The 24,683-nt window shown below is 36.2% G+C and overlaps 2 protein-coding genes across 3 annotated transcripts; one reads left to right on the forward strand and one right to left on the reverse strand.

Moving 5' to 3' along the window:
* Positions 1-264: 264 nt before the first annotated feature.
* Positions 265-19,797, forward strand: LOC129886730 (probable helicase CHR10). Of its 2 annotated transcripts, XM_055961546.1 has the most exons (17): positions 265-527; positions 1,009-1,016; positions 2,584-2,662; positions 2,771-2,925; positions 3,136-3,267; positions 4,747-4,924; positions 7,833-7,968; positions 8,144-8,261; positions 10,221-10,310; positions 10,560-10,667; positions 10,763-10,966; positions 11,628-11,753; positions 11,824-12,485; positions 12,745-12,890; positions 13,745-13,909; positions 18,909-19,023; positions 19,318-19,797. In XM_055961546.1, exons 1-17 carry the CDS (start codon positions 347-349, stop codon positions 19,346-19,348), a joined length of 2,634 nt encoding a protein of 877 aa, XP_055817521.1. In that variant the 5' UTR covers positions 265-346; the 3' UTR covers positions 19,349-19,797. The 2 variants fall into 2 exon arrangements, with proteins under 2 accessions (XP_055817521.1, XP_055817519.1); XM_055961544.1 differs by lacking the exon at positions 1,009-1,016 and having other exon boundaries at positions 267-527.
* LOC129886731 (2-oxoglutarate-dependent dioxygenase AOP2-like) lies at positions 19,318-21,889 on the reverse strand. Its single transcript, XM_055961547.1, has 3 exons — positions 21,369-21,889; positions 20,263-20,599; positions 19,318-20,130 (listed from the first exon to the last, which is right to left on the reverse strand). The coding sequence occupies exons 1-3, from the start codon at positions 21,722-21,724 to the stop codon at positions 19,879-19,881; spliced, it is 945 nt and encodes a 314-aa protein (XP_055817522.1). The 5' UTR covers positions 21,725-21,889; the 3' UTR covers positions 19,318-19,878.
* Between the last annotated feature and the right edge of the window lie 2,794 nt (positions 21,890-24,683).

Below are 24,683 nucleotides of genomic sequence, written 5' to 3' on the forward strand. Positions count from 1 at the left end.
TTTGTTTCAAGAACTTGAAGAACATTTTAAAAAAATAAATTCTATACAGTTTCTTTAGTGAAATTTTGTTGGAGCACAATTTTTGCAAACAAATTTTCAAACACAATCTTTATAAATAAATAAATAAAAAAACTATTTACCAAATTTCTCTTGCAAATGGCTCCATTGGGGGTAACATCTCTGTTTGAGGGCATTCTGGTAAAATAACGCTCCCCGCGCACGTCCCCCGGGGTTCGAATAACTATTTTGGCTCTAAGAAAAAAATAAAATAAAATCAAACGGTAGTTTCCACTTTTCAGCACCATCCCTTTCTCGTTTCCAATTGCTTTAGCGATTCTTTTTGCCGATGAATTACGAGAAGAGATTAATCTCCGCGGCGAAGTTTGTGTACGCCGGCGATTCAGCTGCCGATGATTCGCCGGTCAACTCCGTTGACTTAGGAGTCAAAGCGACTCTTAAACCTCACCAAGTTGAAGGAGTCTCATGGCTCGTCGGGAGATACCTTCTCGGCGTCAACGTCATTCTCGGTACTATCTCGTTCCAGAAACTTATTTTTACAAATAAAGCGAATGGAATTGTGTTAATTTCTTGATGTTCCTTCAGCAAGGAAACCGTAATTTAATTTTAACCGAATGTGATGTCTACAACTACGAAGAAAATGAACGAAATTGTAAGTTACAAAAAAATTAAGTGGATGAAATTGTATTAATTTTTTGTTTTGCGTTTATTTCGCAATAGGAGGCCATAATTTAACTGGAAGATGATGTTTATTACTTCTTTCAAGTCTCAATTTGGATTGCTCTGTTTATATAATGCTACTCTTTTGAATAAACTTTATAGATTATTGCCATTATTTCATTAAAAAAATAATGAAAATGTCTTGAGATACACTGGAGAACAAATGAGTCGAATTTGCCGTGTTTTTGTGACACCGGGAATATTTATCTCTATGATTGATTATCCTAATCTCTCATAAATAATGATGATGTCATTTTATTTTTCTTACAGGGGATGAGGTATCACTGCCAACATTGGCCAGCATTTAATTGTTTTTTTTAAAATTTATTTATCTTCTTATGATGAGGATTCAAAACTCAAAGACACTATTGAGGTGTGAACATGTGCAAACTTTTCATGTTAGATGCTTGAATTTTTTGTTATGTTTCTCTTTGATGTGAATGTAGCTACAGTGGAATAGTTTGTTGTTTTTGTGAGATATGGCTGTTGAAATATCGAAGCAGTGATAGGCAGACTTGAAAAGAAATTTATAGGGACTTCAATTTTGAACTTCTGCAGTTGAAACCTGAAATTATCTGAAAGCGCTTAGTAGTAACAATGGATTAAAGGCAAAGAGAAAAAAAAAGTTGTCGGAATAATTTTAATATTCTTCAGCCTTTCTTCTCAATATTATGCTTCACAAAAATATTTACGTGAAAGCGTAATGTTGGGTGGAACTATGTTATTTCCCCTGTGAAATAGAGACCTTATCTGGTATTTTTGTTCCCCAATATTTTTTCCTTTTCCTTAATCATTAAAATTGCCTGTGGGGATATGTCAGTGTGCTAGTTTTACGGTTTAGCTAGGATAAGACTTGCAATGTAATTTTGTTATTTCTTGAAAATTAATATTCTAGAACATATCTAGATAGAAAAAATCCAAAGCTGATTGTTTCTGCAAGGCATTTAACACCTATTTTATACAGGCTCCACATGAATTATCCACTCTGCTTAGCAATCATTCCATGTGGGGCTGTCTAGGCAAATGAAGGATCCATGAGCAGCTTGACAGACTTGACCAAAGATCATGTGAAAATCTAGAAAACCTGGATGAAAAAACATTATGAAAAAGTCTAAAAATATACACAATTGCGCACAACATTTAACAAGTTCCTTTTTAGAACTTGCTATAAGTTTTCTATTTCTTGTACTTTTATGTATCAGATCAGAATTTCTTCATCAAGTGATTAAATATGTTTTAGTAAATTAAACTGGATTGCAATTTATGCCTTGATCTATCACCAAATAAGTTTTCCTTTATTTTTGACAAGGATTTTTTTTTTGACAAGGAGTTTTCCTATATTTTCTCTTGGTACCATCTTCCTTTTGGATACTTTGAATTCTGTTCTCTTGGTACAATCTTCCTTTTGGATACTTTTAATTCTGGCTGTGTCCATGGGTGCTTGTTAGGCAAAGATTTAAATCTGTAAGAGAACTTCTTGTTGATTGGAAGATTTGGAGCCTGGACTTAATGAAACATAGGTGAAAACCAAGTGGTCTTTGCTAGGCAGAAATGTTTTGCTTACTTGATTCTCCTTCCTCAAGCTTATCTATGTTAAGAGAACTTCGTGTTGATTGGAAGTTTTGGAGCCTTGACTAAATGAAACATAGGTGAAAACTAAGTGTAAGTGGTCTTTGCTAGACAGAAATGTTTTATTTACTTGACTCTCCTTCCTCAAGCTTATCTAGGTTGGGCAATGCAGTATCTCTAACTGGTAATACAAGAAACAATGATTTTTAAGTACCGAATTTGTAGTCAATGCATAGTGTCTTGATTTTCTCTTTGGTATTAATGGTTTATTGGCAGATGGGATTGGGGAAGACTTTGCAAGCTATATCATTGCTGAGCTATCTGAAAGTCTATCTAAAGACTCCTGGACTATTCTGTGAGTGGGAAGAACTGTAATTTTGATCTAATAAGAAATAGTAGCCGAAATACGCCAAAATACATCTTAGGTTAACAATATATGCTTAGCTCTTGCAAAATGTTGCAGTGGTACTCTGTCCTCTTAGCGTGACAGATGGTTGGATGTCTGAAATGGCCAAATTTTCCCCAAAATTGAGAGTACTATCCTATACTGGAGAAAAGGAGCATCGGCACAACTTACGTAGGAAGATATATGAGCATATGAACAGGGAGGCGTCTGATGTAAGTATTGGGTTGTATACACACTTTAAGTTGTTAAAGTGTGTCTCTACAGACAATCAAATTTAATTTTAAGTAGGTTCTTTGTATACATTTATATAAGCTCTATTTGGACATCTAAAGGCATCACTGGGCTTTACACATTATTTTCTCTTCAAGAACTGTCAATGTTTTTGTTATTTATCTTACCTTGAATTTCCTCATTTCTTACAGGCGAAATCACTTCCTTTTGATGTGCTTTTGACTACTTACGACATAGTATTACTTGATGAAGATTTTCTATCCCAAGTTCCATGGCATTATGCAATAATTGACGAAGCACAAAGGCTCAAGAATCCTTCTAGTGTATGGCTGAAATTCTTCTGTATTTAGTTTCACAAAACTTGAGATATCACAACTGATCTTGGGGTTTAATGTATGATTCATATATTTAAAGATCTTTCTAGTTCTTGAACTAGCCTTCCCCAGCTTGAAGTCAAGTGAGGAACTCTTCTCTTATATAGGCTATTTTACCTTGAAATCCCATTCTATTCACCTAATTCATGAATCTCCTGTAACCATATATGATATGTTCCCATTCCTGATGATGAAATGAATCTTGGGCCTTAATTCAACCCCAAAAGCTAGTGCAAGCAGTGAGGATTGCCCAAGATCATATAAGAAGATAACAACTCATTTCCTCACCAATGTGTGATACTTAACAAGCTTCATCCTTCACCAAGCCCAGAAATAGAGAGCAAGTTCCTTTATGTCTGTACTCATTAGTAGCCAAAAGACCTGCACCTCAAAAAACAACAACAATAAGAACAGGTGTCTGTGCTTTTTCTGACTATTGGCATAAACATGTTCTAACCGAGCTGAATGGTTATTGAAGATTCATATCGCTAACCCCAACCAGTATGGCATTGATGCGTATCTGCTGTTGTATGTACAATGTTCGAAAGTGGTATAAGCTACAATATTGACAACTTATGCAGAAGTTAATCCCGCAGATTACCTTTAAATTTGCGTTAATTAAGTGCGTAATAGAACATGGGTTTACCTATCATTCTAATATCTGTGTGATAAGTGTCCTGCAACCTTACTGCATGTCTGGATAAGTATGATTATTATAACAGAAAATGTATGGGTAGGGATTATCTGTTTTAGGGGTGAATCATTATACCGGATTTGGCTTACATATTATATTCTACCCCTTTACGAGACAAAAATATTATCAGTCTTTTTCTGAACTTCTAAGTTCTTGACTGGAGTTGTTTTCCTCTTGAGAGGTAATCTGATGATATGTCTTCAATATCATCACTACTTTTGCTAAATAAAGTTATTCCTCCAGCTTTCATTGAAATTGCATGGGCATTTCTATATTTTTGTTTTGATTATCTATTTCCTTTTGTAGATTTGAATATCATGTGAAAATGCAATCTTGATCGGTAGTTGTATGTATGTATGTATGATTTTGTCATTAATGAAGATATACTGAAAGGGTAAGTCTGAGAATTTCCGAAGTTTTTATGGAGGAGCGGGGACTTTAAATATTTTGGTGAAAGTTTGAGTGGCAATTCATTTTTCATATTAAAAAAAAAAAGAAAAAGCTATACAATTGCCCTCAAGTGCCCTTCACGCTCCAACTGCTCAACAGACACAAAAAGGTTGAAAAATGGGACAATGTCTTTCTTATAGTTCTGGAGCTATTTTTACATTTCAATGAACTTTTGTTTAGGGGGTGGGGAGTGGGCCGTTGACTTTCAAAGATTACTGGAAATTCTTCTTGGGATCATATAATGCAAAAATCTTTGTTTTAATGAGTGTTTGAAATCTCTACAGGTCCTGTATAATGTGCTCAAAGAGCGTTTTCTTATGCCAAGGAAGTTGTTGATGACTGGCACACCCATACAAAACAACCTTTCTGAGCTTTGGGCTCTTTTGCACTTCTGTATGCCTTCAGTTTTTGGAACACTGGAGCAGTTCCTCTCTGCATTCAAGGAAGCTGGAGATCCATCATGTAATACTTACACCTGCCATGAGTCATTAGCTAGCCAGTTTTCTTTAAAGATAACCACAGAATTTTGGACAGTGTTTTATTTGTGAAGTTCTTAGGCAACTTGATGATTTTCTAGCCTAGTTTGGACAACTTTGCTATGGCTTGTCTTCTTTTCATATGCATTTTGAGAATTTTAGTGGTTTTTGTAGTCTTGTTATGTCATGATATTTTATAGATTTGGAGAACAATCTACAACCAATTTTCTTTGGTCTGTCAATGATCTCTGATCTTTGTTCTGATATATGTTGCGCTCTAGTGACTGAATTTACTTGCTGATAGTGACCATGATTTTAGCAGCCTACCTGTACTACTCTATGTTAGAGTGAGTTGGAATTCCACATTGGTTGTGGAATGGACGGATGGTTTGCTTATATGGACTTGACACCCCCCTCTCATGAGTTAGGGTTTGGGGTTGAATTAAGCCCAAGTTATCTTACTTGGTATCAAAGTCAGGTCCTTCCCCGTTTGGGCTCTGTGTTATATTGTTCACACCTAATTGACGTGAAATGGGTGTTGGAGTGGGTTAGAGTCCCACAATAGTTGGGAATGAACTTATGGTCTATGTGAGAAATATAAGAGAAAAATATTATTGAATTGTGTATCTACATTATTACACAGAGACCCTATTTATAGACACTACAATACAATCCTTTATCAAGTAGGATACTATTTACTATTTCTATTCCTATTACTATTTTCTATTCCTATTTCTATTCTAAGTAGGATTGTGTATACCTATTCCTATTCTAACAATAAAAAAAACAAAATTGAAATTCGGAACTCAAGTGCAGATCAAACAAAACCATAGATAACTCAAACCACAAAATTGACAGTCAATCTCAATGTGCTCAGTCTTCTCATGAAATACTAAATTTAATGCATGATGCCAGTTAATCTCAATGTGCTTGGTCTTCGCATGAAATAATGGATTTGAGGCATAATGTCGATAAAACACAGAGTGATAAATTCCTGAATTATAGTGTTGAACTTCCCAAATCAAGCTTGAGAAGACTGTTTAAGACCATAGAGTGACTTACACAATCGACATACAAGGCTGCCAGACTCTCGTTGAGCGACAAAACTAGGTGGTTGCTCCATGTAGACTTCTTCACAATGCAACTGTCGCCAGAAAGTGCTCAAAGCTCAAAATCTCGTATAAAATATATGGATCATCTTGAAATCAATAAACGAGTCAACATTAAGCAAGAAAGTCACAGAAAAACTGGTAAGAACATACCCATGCGTCAGAGTATTAGATTTGATGATTGAAAGTGGTCACAATATGTGAAATAAAATTATATGGTTAGAGTCGGAATGATGGCATGACACTACTGAAAAATAAAAATATATGGGTAGGGTCGGATTGATGGAACGACCCTACTGGAAAAAAGAAATTATATGAGTATGGTCGGAATGATGACACGATCCTACACAAATAAAAAAATAGTCACTGTAAAGATGGAACGGTGCTACACAAATTGGATATGAAAAAGTAGTCACCGAAAAGATGGCACGGTGCTACACAAATCAGATATGACAAAGTAGTCATCGAAAAGATGGCACGGTGCTACACAAATTAAATGCGAAAAAGTAGTCACAGGAAAGATGGCACGGTGCTGCACAAACACTGACGGATATGTGATTGACACAAAACAGCCCCAGAAAGTCACTGGAAATTGACGCACAGTGACCTTTATGGCTGAGTTTTCTTCCCTCGAATATGAGATTCATACATATATCATTGACCCCACTTTTGTTAATATAACCATTGACTAGACGGGCGGCATATATGAGTAATAGCCGTCCGCCTGCAGCGGAAGCTCTTTGATTCTCTAACAAAATCGTAGAGGCTCTAATACCATGTGAGAAATATAGGAGAAAAATATTATTAAATTATGTATCTACATTATTACATAGAGACCCTATTTATAGACACTACAATAGAATCCTTTATCAAGTAGGATACTATTTACTATTTCTATTCCTATTACTATTCATATTTCTATTCATATTCTAAGTAGAATTGTATATATCTATTCCTATTCTAACACTCTGCTTATGTGGACTTGGGCAATCCTCCCCTCATGAGCTAGCTTTGGGGTTGAATTAGGTCCAAGTCTCCATATCTTACACTTCGCAAAATGGATGTGTGAAGGATATCAACCACTTTCTTGCTCAAAATAAATGTGGTTTAACTGTTGATTGAACATGGTGCATTCTGGAATTATCTGATTGAAAAATATGCAGACCCTTACAACATGCCAATGCCTCTTCTCTCTTTCTGTACATCTCTAACAATTTGTTATGCTTACTGGGAAAGAGGAGGCTATGAATTGGGTGGCAGTGGTTGGGAAGAATAGAAAAGTGCTAGTGGCAAGCAGCAGTCATTTCTATATTTCTGAGAAAAAGAGTTCTTTATTGTTCTTCTTCTTTCTCCACACCCATCGGAAAAAGCCCACTGCTCTTCTGGAATTTGTTTGTCCAGTTAAAAGGAGCATTGCTCCTGTAACTCTTTTGCAATTTACTTTAAGTTGGGTTATTGAGACAGCCATTGGTCCCTTCAATTTTTATAAATGGGATTTTTTCAACTGTGAATCAAGTCTAAAGGCTAGGAAAGATATTGTGAAAGTTCAGAGTAATTTTTCAATATGAAAATGCTACTGAATGTTTCCTTAGATCTGAAGTGTGACTTCAGGATTCACTTTACAAGATTGATTCCACTTCACAAGATTGCATCAAATTATGTAGGAGTATCTCTTTTATTCCTGGATTACATGGCCATATTTTACTTGTTTTTATAATATCACATTTACTAAACAACAATGGACTCTCACTCCTATGTTTACTCTAATATGGCTCCGCTGAGCAGGTCCTGAGGCAGACAAAGCTAAGGAACAATTCAAAATTTTGAAATATGTAATAGGGGCGTTTATGCTCCGACGAACTAAATCTCAGCTTATCAAGTTGGGGACTCTTGTGCTACCACCTCTTACTGAGATTACTGTGTAAGTTCATCTTTCTCATGGTCACTCATTTGGCAAATGAGATGTTATTGCAAAAGTTTCACTAGAGTTGGTAGAGGATATGTCATCTTTAGATAGCTGTCGATAGTGTGTCATGTGTTTTCCTTGGACTTGATTTTGTGTAGTGTTGCTAATGTGTTAGTAACTTTGGTTCTAGGATGGCACCATTCGTGTCCCTGCAAAAGAAGATATATATGTCAATATTAAGGAAGGAGCTAACTCAGCTGCTAGCACTTGCTTCTGGAGCACCCAATACTCGGTCATTGCAGAATATTGTATATACCTATTTTTTTGGTCAAGGAGTTTCTCATTTTGGGTTTGATGATATTAACTTGTTCTTGTTCTTCCATGTGGACCTGGTGTGGTGAATTTCGAATGAACTTTTTTGTATCAATATGGAAGTACAACTAAAGGTTTCTTATTATGCATTATGAGTGGCTATAGAGAGCTTCTGAAGGTTATGGATACTCTTTAATGAGCTATTGACATTTGACAGATAAACTTTTCATTGAAGTGGTGGTCTCTAGTTTACTACATCCTGAGTAGTTAGAGAAGCTATGGAGCTTCTTTTTTAGGTTGACTACACGCCAAATTCTGGCCAGGATTATTAGCAGGTGTGAAATAATTGAAGCTGAGTTGATTACTTGAGGTAAGAATTACGCTATGAATCTTGGTTCTGGCTAAGAGGATACCCGGTTAGTAAACCATAAGTAATACATATGGAACAGTTCCATGTGGCGATTTTTCATTTTAATAACTAGTCACACTTAAAGTTAATGACATTACTTGCAAATGAATTGGGTTATACTCGTGTAAATATTTAGTTTTTAGGAGTAGTTTTACATCCTCCTTTAGTTAAATGAATCTTAGTTGATACTATATCTGAAAGTGCAGAAACACCAGTCTGAAAAAGAAGTTAATAATTAGACTGAAAATTGTCATGTAATTATGAACTGACTACTAATATTTGTAATCCGATTGTAGGTTTCTGCTTCATGACGGCAGGACAAGTTACTATAAGGGTGTTTGGCTGAACTAATAAGCTGGACAAATTGACTTATAAACACATTTTAGCTTATTTATGCATTTGGTAAACATCTAAAGTGCTTATAAGTTAAATAATAAGTTGGTCAATCCTAACTTATTACTTTTTATCTTATAAACACTTTTTGTTTGACCAAGAATTTTACTATTATATCCTTAATATATCTTTTTATTCTCAAATTATCTTTCCCAAAACAAAACCCCTAACTTCATGTTCATTCTATATTTGTGGTTTTTCCCTTTCTTTTAAAAAAGACACTTTCAAATTTATAATATTTTGTATAAATTTTAAGGGTATTCTAGTCATTTATTTTAAAAAGAGTTTATTAACACCATTTTACCAATCACTTCAGCTACTTATTATTAGTTTCAGCACTTTTATTTAAACACGCAACTGCTTATTTTCTAACATCAGTTTCAACACTTAAAAACACTTTTCAGCTCTTAAAACTTATAAGATCAACTAGAGCAAACGGGCTCTATGACATATAGTGACTGATTATACCTTATAGTCAATGAGGTAACTTTCTTATTGGTATTTTAAAATACCCTTAGCACTAATTGTTTGTGCTTTTCAGTTAATTGCTAGGTTTGGCCAATCATTTAATTGAATGATTCAAGATTATGCGCTTCTTTTCAAATACTAATATTTTAAGTGTTTTCTTTTGGTTTCCCACCCGGTGTCCGGAGCCCCGACTAAATCCGGATCGCGCATTGCGGGGCCCATTCGGGGGTAACGCTCCCAACAAGATTTTTGCCATACCCAGGGCTCAAACCCGAGACCTCTGGTTAAGAGTTAGCATTCTTACGGTCCAATGTTTAAGAGTTAGCATTCTTATAGGATTTTTAGAGTTGGCATTCTTACAGTCTGATGTTTGGAGTTTTTGTTATCTGATGGAAGTAAGAGCAGAAGCTTGTTGGGAAATATTTTTGCATATTAAGATAGGTTTTATTGGCATTCTTGTACAATAAATATACTCACATCCTTTCTAAGTTGAATCTGCATTTAATGAGATTGCACCAAGTATCTTTCTGCGGTTCCGCATCTCCACTTTCATTTTGTCATAAATATCATGCTTAAGTAGCTATTTTAGTCTTAAAGGGTGAGAAAAATGCTTTGGACTTTAAGATCTATTTGTTGGAGTTCAGCTTGTGGCTTCCCTAAAACTAATCTGCAGACTCACTTCTAGGTAATTCAACTACGAAAAGCATGTAGTCATCCTTACCTTTTTGCTGGTATAGAACCGGAACCATATGAAGAGGGAGAACACCTTGTTCAGGTACTGTATCTGCTTTCTGCTGATTGCCATTGTTCTTAATTTTATGGCTGTAGATTTCACACTGGATATGCACCTTAAGTAATTGTGAGCTACCTGGCTGTTACTAAGTGAAAGAGTATGTAGCCGTTAGTTATTTTTAGCATTAAAAGATTATCCTGCACTCTTTTTGTATTTATATGTTGATGTCTCACCCCAAGGAAGTATGTTGTGTTCATGGCTAGGCTTTTCTAACCATTAAGTTCTGGTCAGGCTAGCGGCAAACTGCTAATACTGGATCATCTTCTTCAAAAACTTCATGCTTGTGGACATAGGGTTCTTCTTTTCGCTCAGATGACTCAAACACTTGATATACTGCAGGTAAGTGTTTGTAATCTGGTATGTTCTACAAAAACTTTATTAGAAATGTTTGAACAGTTCAACCTGCAGTTAATGGTTCTTCTGCTCTTGTGCAGGATTATCTGGAATTGAGAAAATATTCTTATGAGCGTCTTGATGGTTCAATTCGTGCGGAAGAGCGCTTTGCTGCAATCAGGAGCTTTAGTCACCAGTCAGTCAATAATAGATCAAAGGTTGAAGCTGAAACAAGTGCTGCATTTGTTTTCTTGATTTCAACAAGAGCTGGTGGAGTTGGATTGAATCTTGTGGCTGCTGATACAGTGAGTGACAATTACTAGCCCAACTTTTATTGTTGAATTGGTTTAAGATTATATACTTGGGTTAATCCTTATATTGTACAAGTATTTTTTCCGATATATATTGTACAAGGAGTGCTCATTCATCAACTTTTTCTCATCTTGATATATGGAAAAAGGTGATACGGACACTTGGGTCATACGCGAAAATTGTAATGCACAGGTAGAACACCTGACAGTTCAAGTTCAACTTAAACTGGTTCAATGCTTGATCTCAAATTTGTTGAAGAATATTATTTTCATTCATGGATATTGATGCGCTTCTCTTTTCCTAATCATTATCATCAAGTCGTTTAGATCATGAGTTATAATCAAGGAAATAATGCTGATAGCTCATATTTGTTGACAACATGCATCACAGTGATGCCAGTTGACACCTACTGGGTGATAGGTGGAGCATGTGTTAGGAAGTCATAATTTTTCTGGACCTGGCAATGCTTAATGGTGCAGTTCTTGAAAGTGAATTGAATAATATACTTTAGTTCTTGTCTTTATTTCAATTTCAAGGGCACAAAATAACCATTCCTGTTTCTTTTGCACACCGCATAGTGGTGTTAATCTGGACCTGTCTTATTTTGATTGGACATCAATTTCTTTCATCTCCTTACAAGTTGTGATGGTGTAGGTCATATTTTATGAGCAAGATTGGAATCCCCAGGTAGACAAGCAGGCCTTGCAGCGTGCTCACCGAATTGGTCAAACAAACCACGTGTTATCTATAAATTTAGTCACAGAGCAATCAGTGGAGGAGGTGAGAAGAAGTTTGAGAGCTACTTTAAAGTTATATTTAGTTCCTCTAAAGCAAGGTTCTGAATGTTCAGGTCATCATGCGTAGAGCTCAACGAAAGTTACAGCTTAGCCACAACATTGTAGGAGATGATGTCTTGGATCAGGAAGGGAAAGAGATGGCAGGAGATGAAGCTGGTGACTTGCGATCTATTATGCTTGGCTTGCATATGCTAGATCCTGAAGAGGTAACCAATGAAGAATCTGATAAATTTGATAGGAATGAATTGACTGCAATGGCAGAAACAATTATTGCGTTTCGCAATGAAGAACGTTTGGCTAGAGATGACAAGTTTGAGGTTAAGCCAGTTAACTTCTTAAGTGAGTTTAATGTGGTTACGAAAAGGGGTCCAGAGTCTATTAATCTTGATCACATTCTTGATGAAACTTCATATCTCAAGTGGGTTGAGAAATTCAAGGAAGCATCACAGACCAATCATAATCCAATTTTCGAGCTGGGAAATAGGCGAGGCTTGCCTGAAGAAAAACATTTAAAAGCTGAAGCTACAAAGAAAAAGGCAGAGGAGGAGAAATTGTCAAAATGGGAGACTCTGGGATATCACTCATTATCGGTCAAAGATCCTGTATCAGCTCCCGATACTGATATCTCCTCTGATTCTGGGGCTATTCACTTTGTTTACGGGGACTGCACCCGTCCTTCTAAAGTGTCTCCATCAGAGCCGACCATCATATTCAGGTGTATATGAAACACTTGTCTTTTTTGGGTCAAGCTTGTGATGCTTATCACAGTTTCTATAGAAAGTATTTTTACTACTGTTTTAATTGCACACGTGTTTTAAGCTTTCCATTAATGGGTTGGATATGTTTGTGAGTACTAAAATTATTAATTTGGAGATAAACAGAGGATACTTGCATTTGATAATTTCTTAAAACCACTCAAGCTTGGCAAAGTTTCATGTGTACTGCATGTTCTGACTACTTATTAATTTTGGCAGCTGTGTTGATACATCAGGAAGCTGGGGTCATGGGGGTATGTTTGATGCATTGGCAAGACTGTCAACTAGTGTACCCACAGCATATGAGCGAGCTTCTGAATTTGGTGATCTTCATCTAGGCGATCTTCATCTTATAGAGATCACAGGTAAATTTGGTGCTTTAACTAGTCAAGGTCATCTGTTTGTTTTCTGTGACATCACTAGCACTGTTATTCAGGGTTTTAAATAGCCCTATGCTTGTATCCTCAAAAAATAAAAAATAAAAAGTAAATAGCCCTATGCTTGTTAATTTACTATGCTAATTAAGGAACTCAGTGAATTGTGCTATTCAGGTATACTTGATACTTATGAGAGAAGAGGTGCATGTGCACATGCATATCTTCCACTTTAGTTGCCTCTAGATTAGTTCTCTTTAGAAAAATGCTTCCTTTCTGTGGTGGAGTTTAGTATTATTTTGCACACATAGTTTGCAGCTCAGCTAGTTAATACCTCCTGCTGCATATGTAGATGAGTCAGTCATGCTAATCAATTTGAAATCATGGAATGTTTGTTTATCTCGACTTGTCAATTAGGAGCCTCTGAAAGAATATAAAATGTTATGGTAGTAGATATGACTACATTGATAGAAAAGCTTGGAGGGTTCACACCAGTTTAATTGGAAGTTTTTGGTAAAGATACTTCTCACAGAAGAACTCGTCTTTACTAGGGAAAAAATAGATATCCTTATTGGCAGAGAACGAAAAGAAATGATAGGGGTTCCACATGGGCTGCCAGATTGGTGGCTTCCATGACATGCACTACACCTAATATGAGTTACTACCAAATTTTTAAAATGAGAAAAAAATATTGCTTAACATATACTCGTTCTGTATATTCCTCCTTTTTTTCTGTACTCTCCTCTCCCCGCTCCACTTAATCCTGACAAATTTCTTTTATTGGTCTTATGCTTTACCTTTAATTAATTCTCTTGCTATATCTCCATGCTGTCATTGTGATGTAGAGGATCTAGCTAAGGGAAGTGATTCATCTCATGCTCCTCAATGGGTAGCTTTGGCTGTTGTGCAGTCATACAACCCTAGGCGCAAAGTCCCACGCGGCAATATATCTATCCCCGACTTGGAGAGATGTCTGTCAAAGGCATCGTATTCAGCTGCTCAGAACTCTGGTATTTCCAATTTCCATGCTTCTAGAAACGTTTCTTCTGTTTTCTTTGTGGTTTTGAGTTATCTATGGTTTTGTTTGATCTGCATTTGAGTTCCGAATTTCAATTCATGTTTTTTTTATTGTTAGAATAGAAGTAGGTATACACAATCCTACTTAGAGTAGGAACAGAAATATGAATATTAATAGGAATAGAAATAGTAGATAGTATCCTACTTGATAAAGGATTGTATTGTATTGTCTATAAATAGGGTCTCTGTATAATAACGTAGATACACAATTCAATAATATTTTCCCCCTATATTTCTCACATGGTATCAGAGCCTCTACGATCTTGGTAGAGAATCAAAGAGCTTCTGCTGCTGGCAGACGACTATTACCCATATATGCCGCCCGTCTAGCCAATGATTATGTTAGCAAAAGTCGGGGTCACCGTATATCGTTCTGGTGACTATTTTCCCATATCTAGTTTGCGTAGTACCGTGCATCTTTCCGGTGACTACTTTTTCATATTTAATTTGCGTAGTATTGTGCATTTTTTCGAACTACTTTCTCATATTTGATTTGTGTAGCATTGTGCATCATCCGGTGACGACTTTTTCATATCATATTTATGTAGCACCATGAGATCTTTCTGGTGACTACTTTCTCATATCTAAGTGTACCACCGTGCCATCTTTCCGGTGACTACTTTTTCATATCCGATTTGCGTAGTATCGTGCCATCTTTCTGGTGACTACTTTCTTGTTTGTGTAGGGTTGTGCTATCATTCCGGTCTTACCCATATAGTTTTATTTCTCAGATTGTGACCACTTTCAACCATCAAATCTAATAATCCAGCGCATGAGCATGTTCCGGCCAATTTTTTACGATGACTTTTTTGTTTAAGATCTATTCATTTCATGATTTTGAGACGTTTCATATATTTTATACCAGATTTTGAGCACTTTCCAGCGACCATTGCATTGTTTCTGAGAGGTCTGAGTTTTCCTGTAGTGTTTTCTTTCTGTTTCAGATTTGCTTTTGCCAAAAAATAGAAGAAGAAGAAGGTATACTCAGATATTTGGGTTGGATTACAATGATATTTTCTCACCCATGGCTAAAATAACATTTGTCCACCTTTTTCTATCTATAATTGTCGTTCTTCAATGACCTTTTAATCCGTTGGACATTAAAATTGTTTTTCTCTACGGTGATCTCTAGGAAGAAGTCTATATGGAGCAACCACTTGATTTTGTTGCTCAGGGGGGAGTCTGGTAGCCTTGTATGTCGATTGTGTAAGTCACTGTATGATCTAAAACAGTTTTCTCAAACTTGGTTTGGAAAGTTCAACACTGCAATTCAAGAATTTATCACTTAGTGTTTTATCGATATTATGCTCCAAATTCAGTATTTCATGAGAAAACCAAGCACATTGAGACTAACTGACATTATGCATCAAATACAATATTTCATGAGAAGACTAAGCAAATTGAGATTGATTGTCAATTTTGTGAAGTCGAGTAATCAACTTGTAGATATCTCACCAAGCCCCTTATCGGTCTCGTATTAATTACATTTGTAACAAGCTAGGGACATATGACTTGTATGCACTAGCTTGAGGGAGAGTGTTAGAATAGGAATAGGTATACACAATCCTACTTAGAGTAGGAACAAAAATAGAAATAAAAATAGTAAATAGTATCCTACTTGGTAAAGGATTGTATTGTAGTGTCTATAAATAGGGTCTCTGTGTAATAGTGTAGATACACAATTCAATAATTCCCCCCCTATATTTCTCACATTGATAATGAAGAAATATTTGAGAGCCAGTTGGTGCACGGTTCAAAACTTATTGGAGAATAGACCCGTCCCTCTACTCTTCTCCACTTAAATACCTTACTTTTGTCTACGACATGGTTTAAACTCATGATGTGCGCTTAGCCCAAACATCACGCGCTGCGCTCTTATTGCTAGACTAAAGCCTTGAGGGGCCCTATTTTTCAATTTTTACATGGAAGTTTGAGCTATTTAGGGCTTTAGGAGTAAAATATAACATGTTGAATGGGGGGGGGGGGGACTATGGGATCGGTGCCTCAAAAATAAATAAAAATAAAAGTATTTCTTTTTTCCTCTTGAATTTGGTGGTTCACATTGCTTCTCCACCCTCCCCATGCGTTGATCTCGGGATACGTTACCCCTAATTCCATAAGGTTGCGACATAGTTTAACCCGAGTCTCGACTTAGAGCAACAATGATATCCGTTTCACGTGGTGCATGATTCCATTAAGTTTACTCAAGATCATGGTGGAGGACGTAACTTGAGCCCAACAAGTGGTGTCAGAGCATGACCAATCTCACCCAATGTATGCCCCCAAAATGGTCTAGCCCTGGTTGTGAGGTGGGGTGTTGAAGAATGAAAAGTCCCACATTAGTGGTCAATGAGATGGGTGGTCTCCTTATAAGGCTTGGGCAATCTTCCTTTCTTTGAGTTAGCTTTTGGCGTGTGAGTTATGCTCAAGACCTGATTTTACGGAACAAATGAAACATGTGTTCATAAAAGAGAACAAATGAAAATTAAGAACCCAACAAAGGTAATTTCATTCCCTTCTCATTGGAACCGTTTAACAAGGAATATGTATGTAATGATGCTAAAAGTTAATACTCTCAGAATTATCAGGAAATTTTCTAGTAAGTATACGTTTCAAGCATACTAGTAAAAATTGAGTAATGATTAGTGGCACTATTCGGCTACTAACTTGTATTGTACATATATGTAGAAAGAGTATATTTTGATAATGGCTGTACCGAAAACCTCCACCGAAGTAATATTTACAGTTCGTTGCAAAATTACTTTAGTTATAGTAAATTATAGCAATATTACACATTTGTAAGAATTTTAACTGAAATACAAAATTTCATGCAATTTTCACTCTTATAGTTGATGATTCAGGCGATCTTTTCTAAAATATTATTGGTAAAGACCAATTCCTTTCAATTTGTTTGGTCAATTTTCAAATTTTCTGAGTTGTTTGATTCAATTCGGATGGGTTCCTCTTAAGAGACTTTTTGTCATTCATTTTGACGAAGAAATAGATTTCTATATTCAGAATAACTGTTAGTGGTTGTTCATGTCCAACTCCGCTGTGGGAAATTGACCTAGATGACTCTAGAAAAGCTAAACATCACTAGCATTTTAAGTGTGGGTGGGTAGGGGTGGCAATGGGGTGGTGCGGGTGTGGGGTGGGGGTGGGTTTTGGCATGTGTGGGGCAGGGTGGGTTGGGATGCATGCAGTTGCGGGGTGGATCAAAATTGAAAAATACAAATTTTGTGTGGGTCGAGTGTGGGTGCTGTTTAGGGCAAATTTTGAGGTTGTGTAATTTGAGTTCAGTGGTAGATTTTGCACTTTTGCTGAGTATAAACCATCTGTTAGTGGCTGGGGGGGGGGGGAGGGAGGATTGATTGATAATTAGATTGGTTGACTTATTAGCGACAGGTTCATGTCCAATATTTTTGCTGTGATTTTTTTTTTTTGACAAATTGCGATGAACTTTAAGTAAACACTACAAAACATAATTAAGAATCTTGCAAGGGTAATATAGAAAAATTAATTTTTGAAATAATTTTGAGATTTTTCATTATTTGTATTTTGCTTGCTTAACAAAAACGAAGGGGAGCCTTGGAGTAACTGGTAAAGTTGCTGCCATGTGACCAGGAGGTCACGGGTTCAAGCCTTGGAAACAGCCTCTGGCAGAAATGCAAGGTAAGGCTGCGTACAACAGACCCTTGTGGTCGGGCCCTTCCCCGGACCCTGCGCATAGCGGGAGCTTAAGTGCACCGGGCTGCCCTTTTTTTTTTGCTTAACAAAAATAGTATCACAAATATAAAGAACAACACCATGTAATGAAGAAAAAAAATTATTTCCTCATATCTCATAAGACCTTGGCAAAATCGATTCTCTCTTTTTAACAGAAAAAAGCCCTTTTAATCAGTTCACAGAAAATGATTGAAAAAAACAAGTGCATTTAGCCAACAGTACCATTGAATGGTTTTAAAATTATTTTTTTAAAAAGAGCGAGGCGGGGCGGGGGTGTATGCAGGTGTGGGGCGGGTTTACGTGGGTTAAAAAGTTATGCGGGGCAGGGCAGGGCAGGGCAGAGCGTATTTTAATTTTGCGGGTTAAGACAAAACCCGCCCCGCCCTGTACCGCCCCATTCCCATCCCTATGGATGGGGAGTAAGTGTTAGAATAACAAGAGACCAATATGCGTTTGGACAATATTTTAGTTGAAGTAGAAAGAAGAGTATTTTAGATTGAAGCTGGAAGAATATATGTGGAAGTTGAAGTTGTTTGGACATGAACTTTACTTGGCAAAAGTTGTTTGCGGATGTTGGAACTTTGTGACTGGAATTTGAAGAATTTCTTTTGAAATACACCTTAGGGATTCAATCTTTAAGTTGAAGTTCATATAATATTTCACTTTAAATCGAAACCTTGTTCAACATCTCAAGCAACTTGCATATCTAGCTTCTCTTATAAACCTGTAAAGTAAAAACAAGTACTTTTTGTTTAGATAGAAGGGAGTAGAGCACTGTTATTAGAGCATCAATGGTTATTCTCGGACAACACTCATGAGCTTATTGTAGTAATGCTTATATAGTTTGAAAAAGCTGATCTGATCTGTTCATCCAGACATGATGAGCTATGTTATTCCTAGTCCGGAATTTCTGGTGATGTGGGGGGCGCATGTGCTGATGTGGCAGGTAGGTCTGAACCTGTACCAGCTATTAGTTAGTAAAAATAAATACAAGAAATTTCTGTAATTGTTTGGTATTACCAGTTTATTGTGCTGCTAAAAGCATCTGTTCAAAAGTTTCCCTGGCTATAACACGGTGCATGCCCAGCTATTATCATGTTTACATGTGGAGGCATTGCTCAAATATTCTCATTGATGGTGACTTTATTTTTTTCTGCCACTGCAATGTCCTAATCCCATTTATTTTATGCTTTTTGGTATTTCAAGCATCAATCCACATGCCAAGAATTGGTTATCAGGATGGTTCTGACAGGTCAGAATGGTATACAATTGAACGTCTGCTGCGGAAGTACGCTGCTCTACATGGCATAAATATTTTTGTGTAAGTTCCTTTGTTGTGTGTGCCGCAAATCTAATACTGTTTGTATGTGTGCATGCATGCTTCACAAAAGTTGGTTTGTGGTAGTAGATTTTGTACTATTGATACTTCTGAATGTTTGTCTTTAGCATGCCCATAATAGGGCTTTGTAGTTTGCCTCTTCTCTGAAGGGGAAAGAGCAAACAAAATCCTCTTTCTGAGTTGGCTCTAGTGTGAATTATTAACGTAACTCTTAACCAAGAACAAAATTCATCGTCAGATTCCATAAGCATAATTCATCATATTTCATGTGTGCAGGTATTATTTCCGACGGGCATCTCAGAGCTAAGAGATGGACAACATCAGGGAACAGTTCTGTTAGTGCAGATTGACCTCATGCAGCATGGAGTTGACCTTTGATCAAGATGTGAAGTAAGCAATGACAATTTGGTGTAGAAACCTCCTTATACAAGCTAATCAATGGTTTGGTATTTAGAAGAAGTTTGTAAAACTCAGCCGTACTAGGTTACCTTGTCAATATTTGTAACTTATCTATTAACTATGCTAAATTAATTTGGTTTGGTGCAAAACACCTGGTGTGAATTACTATTTTCTTCTCCTTTGTCACCTGCCAGGGACCGAGTTATGAGATCTAGAGAACATTTAGTTTTAATCTTTAGGGAACTAGTTACTTCAAAAAGATTTAAATGCTTAGTGGTTTGAACTTTGAATGAATTAAGTCGAGAAGTTGACCGGATGGATTCATATATAATTGAAGTCCCACACACTTGTTACATAGTTCGTCTTTTGAGTATTTCCTTATTAATTCTATTTCCAGACTATGAAAACTTCGTTATAAAAACATGAAATTGAAGCTATCTATCCAGCATTAATGCCACAGTAAGCTTTAGCAGTGCTGTGAGACATGGAGTTAGCACCAGAGAGGTAGTACCAAGCTAATCCAAAATTATCAAAAGGCTTGTATTGTAAAGGATGTGTTTCATCCACCAATTCCTCAGGTATTTCTGTTATTCCTTTGTTGAATGTGAATAACGCCAATGTATACCTTTGCTTATCCTCTTTCAACAACACTTGGTGCCTTGCTGCATATATTCTTCCATTGCTCCATGCCTACTTCCCAAATCAAAATTAAACAAACATACAAGAACACTTGAGTTATTTGGTCCATGTCGGAAAATAATAGCTAGGAACTCGATGAAATAATTAAGATTGATGATTAAACGAATAAAATAACCACCTCACCTCATAAGCATCACCAGCCATGAAGACGAAGGCAGAGGGAGGGATATGGACATCAATCCACTCCCCACTTTTGGTTTCAACTTGCAAAGCATTTATCTGATTCTGAAAGAGAAGTGTGGAGAAACTTTTATCTGTGTGTTCATTGCAACCGACATTGTCAATACCGTCCTCCGCCCCTGGCGGTGGCGCTGTGTATTTAATAGGGCGGAGGAGGTATGTAGTGGCTGCTACATGAGATTCATAGTGCCTTTCTGCTACTCCGTAGCTTTCAAAGACCATTTTATCCACCAACTGTTCTACTTCTGCTGCTACCTTGACGTACGATGTCACTGTTTCACTAATAACGCAACAACCAAACAAAAAAATACGGTAAGAGTTGGGGGTAGTTTTTGTTTTATTTTTTATTTTTTGCAGGACCTATATATTTTGAAGGTTATTAAAATACTTTATAAATACTGTTTCAGTATCAAACTAGCTCGGATTGGCTATATGAGTCATTTTACTTTAGTTGACCCTTAATCTTCTTACTCTCTTGCGCATATAAGTTACTATGGGTTCTAGAAACTAAGTGATTTGCAAGTGTCTAACAAATACATGACCAAATATGCTAGCATCATGATATTTATCTGTATTCGTTGTTTGCACTAAATTAAACAATTAAATCTTATTAGCAATATCGCTTAATCCTGATTAAGGAATATATATATATATATATATATATGGCGTGTAAAGAAAATATCATGTATTCATTGGCTCGAGGTAAATAATAAGGTGTGTTTGGTATGAACAGAAATGTTTCGTATAAAAACTGTTTTCTTAAAAGATAAGCAGTGGTCTTTTTTTTTTCCTGGTGTTTGATGAATCCAAACAAGATTTGACTATGCTAAGTATGAAATATTGATCTCTTTGTTTAAGCTAGTTCAGACATTATTTTTCTCCCGAAGACTTTCTGGATGTTAGTAGATGGAATTGTCTATATATCTCAAAAAAATGTACGGCTTGATCTTATTCATATTTTTCTATACATCGAAAAACTACTTTTGTTTTTTCTTGATAAATTTGGTGTCAGGTCAATACTATGCCGAATAAAATAAGAAGGAACTCACTGAAATTTGTGGTTGCCTTGTGGCCACATGAGTGTAGTGAAGCTTTGTAGTTCTTCAACATGATTTGGATGTGCGATCCCAAAACTTTCATGAAGAGGAGCTTGCTCCCTTTGACCAACCCATTGATAGAAATAAAAGTCAGAAGTGTTATTTTTCTTTGTTTCAATGGGGAGATCAAATAACTCTTCCATTACATCAAATATTTCCTTCGAAATCCTATTATTATCGTCATAGAGTGCTATAAAATAACCATGTTGTTCAAGTGCATGCCGAACGTCATTGCACATTGGTACCCAAGAATTTGAGTACTTCTGTAATTTGGTGAGATCAATAATGGGAAATGTGGAATGAGGCATAATGTGTTCTTGGTTTATATTTACTTTGCCTGAAAAGTGCTACTTTAGAAGCTTAGAAGCTCAATGTTTCTTACAAGTATGTGTGGAGTAATGCATGTCACTCTTTCAAGTTATGTAGAAGCTTCATTGATTTGTTATTTATTTATTTATTTATTTATTTGGGGTTGGGGGTGGGGGGAGTTTATATATATTTATTATAAATGTCATAATATTTGTTTCACTAATTAAGTTTGTCCGTAAAAATTCCTAGTTGAGTGTTTTAATTGATACAAAAGCCTAAGTTGAGTGATTTTTGATAGACAAAGTTCAATGACTTTGCTAGATAAATTTTCAAAAAGTCTCATTTTATGTAACCCCCCCCCCCCTCCTCTAATTTTGACGTTGCTAATTATTTAATAATTCTCTTTTATTTTTTACCTTATCTTTTTTTTAAAGTAAAAATTCTATTCAGTATCTTAGTAAAACTTTATAATATTGTAAATTATTCTTAGATTTTTAATGTGTGATATTGTGTGACGACGGAAAAGAATATAATATATCTAAATATTATTTCATCAAAACAAAATAGTGCAATATATAATATGATACATAATTAAACTCGGTGTAACAAACATCCAAACAAGCTGTTGAATTTTGACAATAAGCAAGTATTTCCACAAAAGTTTGTGTACGCATGCTACTGATTCCTTGGTGTTTCATCAACGAACTTCGCCCGATATTTGAAAGTTAGACTTATTTGATTAGGAGCACTAAAATTTTTTATAGTAAACTTTTAAGTTTTAACAATATGGATCTAAATTAATCAGGTTAATCTATTCGGATAGAAAATAAATATATATTTTAAAAAGTTGGTAAATGAATATGAAGTACCACTGGTATTTTGATATGGACCAGTAAGTTGATTATGGTCGATGTGCTAATTCATGAGGTCACAATATATCATATTTATTATTTTAGGGTGCATTATTTACTTATAAAGAATTAATAAATGAAAGTATGATTGAGAATTTTGATTAAACATAAACATAATACGAAAAGGTACTGTAGCAGTTCTCTATCTATGTGTAATGACCTTGAGGGTGATTTTCGAAAATTTGACAAAACACGCGTGAACAGTAACACACGTGAACAGTAACACGCGTGAACAGTAACTTTTTGGGCAGAAAATGCCCCTTTCTTCCCATTTCAATATTTTTCATCATTTGTTTGAGTTCTTGAACTCCTTGAGGTGATTTGAGAAGAGATTTTCGAGGCAAAGTGTTGGGTAAGTGATTTTTGACCTAAAACCTTCCTTTTTCATTAAGTTTTTGACGATTTTAACTCTTAAATTTTAGTTTCAAACCCCAAAAATCTTTGTTTCTTCCCTAATCCGAATTTAAGGAAAATTGTGATTTCCAACTCGTTTTGAGCTCTATTTTTATGGGTTTTTCAACCATGAGTTCCTTATTACCAATAGAATGGGATTGTTCAATAAATTTCCAGATTTGACCCTTTTCGAAAATAGTTAATTTTTGGACCATTTTACCCCCGGTTCCGAAACCTATCAATATGGGTGTCATTGGACTCCTTGTGACGTGTATGTTTCATTGTTGATAGTGGATTGTCATTCCGGGCGCTGAATTCGAGAGTTGCTTGTCCGGTGGAGGTATTCGAGTGCGGTTTCGGCAATTGAGGTAGGTTTGGCTATCTTTCTTTGAGATTGAGATGGGGTAATTAGTCATTCATATGTTATAGACTTTGGGATGGGGTTGTAGTATGAGTTGAGAATGTTATATATATTGTGATGCCCGTGTGGGGGCTCATTTATTAATGTGTTGCCGTGTGGGGGTTTATTCGTATTACATAGCCCGTGTGGGGGCCTTATTTGTTATCTTATTTGCTTTGAGAGCATGTGAATTGTGATTTGCCTAAGAGAGAGGCTTGAGTATATTATTTGACTTGTGATGCCGCCTGAGAGATTGAGTTGGGGGTTTTGAGCATACTTGAGTATTGAAATATTGTTGAGAAAGGGGTGAATATTTAAATGAAAGTGTGTTCTTCCCGTTACTATTTATTGAGGGTGAATATCATGTGTAGGTTAAGTTTTGAGAACTTTGAACCTTATACCACATGTGAGTTGATTATTACTTCCATGCATATGTGTTTTGATGCATTCATCCTCATTCATCATATCATGAAACATGGGAAATTGAGAAATATGGAAATTCTTTTTGAGAAAGAAAATGAAACACCTTTAAACCTTTGTATCTTGAGTCCCTGACCGAAGCAGTTTTTCGGCAGGGTAGTGGATGCATTGTGATCCCAACCTTTGTATCTTGAGTCCCTGACCGAGGCAGTTTTCCGGCAGGATAGTGGATGCATTGTGATCCTAACCTTTGTATCTTGAGTCCCTGACCGAGGCAGTTTTCCGGCAGGGTAGTGGATGCATTGTGATCCCTTGACCACGAGGAGGTGGCAAGGATAATGAGATATTGTGATTGAGGTATATGGTCTGCGAGACCCCCATGGGTCCTGCTTGGTAGCACAGCTCAGCAGGTGTATACGACAGGCTGTGCGACAGTCTTGATTCCACCGTACCACCACATCATTGCATCATCATATTGCATTGCATTGCATTGATATTTGTGTTGCTTGAATTATTTGATTAATTGTGATTATGAGTTGTTATTATGGGTTTACTTTACTCGTGCCACTATATATATAAACTGGCGGCACCGATGCCGAAGTGAGACTTTTCTGTATGCAGGTGGAAGCGTTCCTTAGTTTATTTTATAGGTTTGATTAATTCCTTATACTCAGTCAGCTAAAACCTATTGAGTACATGTGAATTGTACTCACCCCTACTTCTGTGTCCCTTTTTGATGCAGATACTAGTCAGGGTACCCCACGTGGCAGTTAATATTCTAGCGGATTGTGTATTCTCAGATTAGTGGTGAGGTCCCAAAATTCGGATCGTCAC

Source organism: Solanum dulcamara, chromosome 4 (assembly GCF_947179165.1).
Source record: "Solanum dulcamara chromosome 4, daSolDulc1.2, whole genome shotgun sequence".
NCBI lineage: Eukaryota > Viridiplantae > Streptophyta > Magnoliopsida > Solanales > Solanaceae > Solanum > Solanum dulcamara.

Bases quoted from the DNA above. Each gene is read 5' to 3' on its own strand.
- LOC129886730 (XM_055961546.1), top strand. From the start codon at position 347: ATGAATTACGAGAAGAGATTAATCTCCGCGGCGAAGTTTGTGTACGCC. The intron at 3,268-4,746 runs GTATGGCTGAAA...AAATCTCTACAG, and splicing joins GGCTCAAGAATCCTTCTAGT to GTCCTGTATAATGTGCTCAA. The intron at 13,910-18,908 runs GTATTTCCAATT...TGGTATTTCAAG, and splicing joins TTCAGCTGCTCAGAACTCTG to CATCAATCCACATGCCAAGA.
- LOC129886731 (XM_055961547.1), bottom strand. From the start codon at position 21,724: ATGCCTCATTCCACATTTCCCATTATTGATCTCACCAAATTACAGAAG. The intron at 20,600-21,368 runs GTGAGTTCCTTC...TTGCGTTATTAG, and splicing joins CAAGGCAACCACAAATTTCA to TGAAACAGTGACATCGTACG. The intron at 20,131-20,262 runs GTGAGGTGGTTA...TTTGGGAAGTAG, and splicing joins TGGCTGGTGATGCTTATGAG to GCATGGAGCAATGGAAGAAT.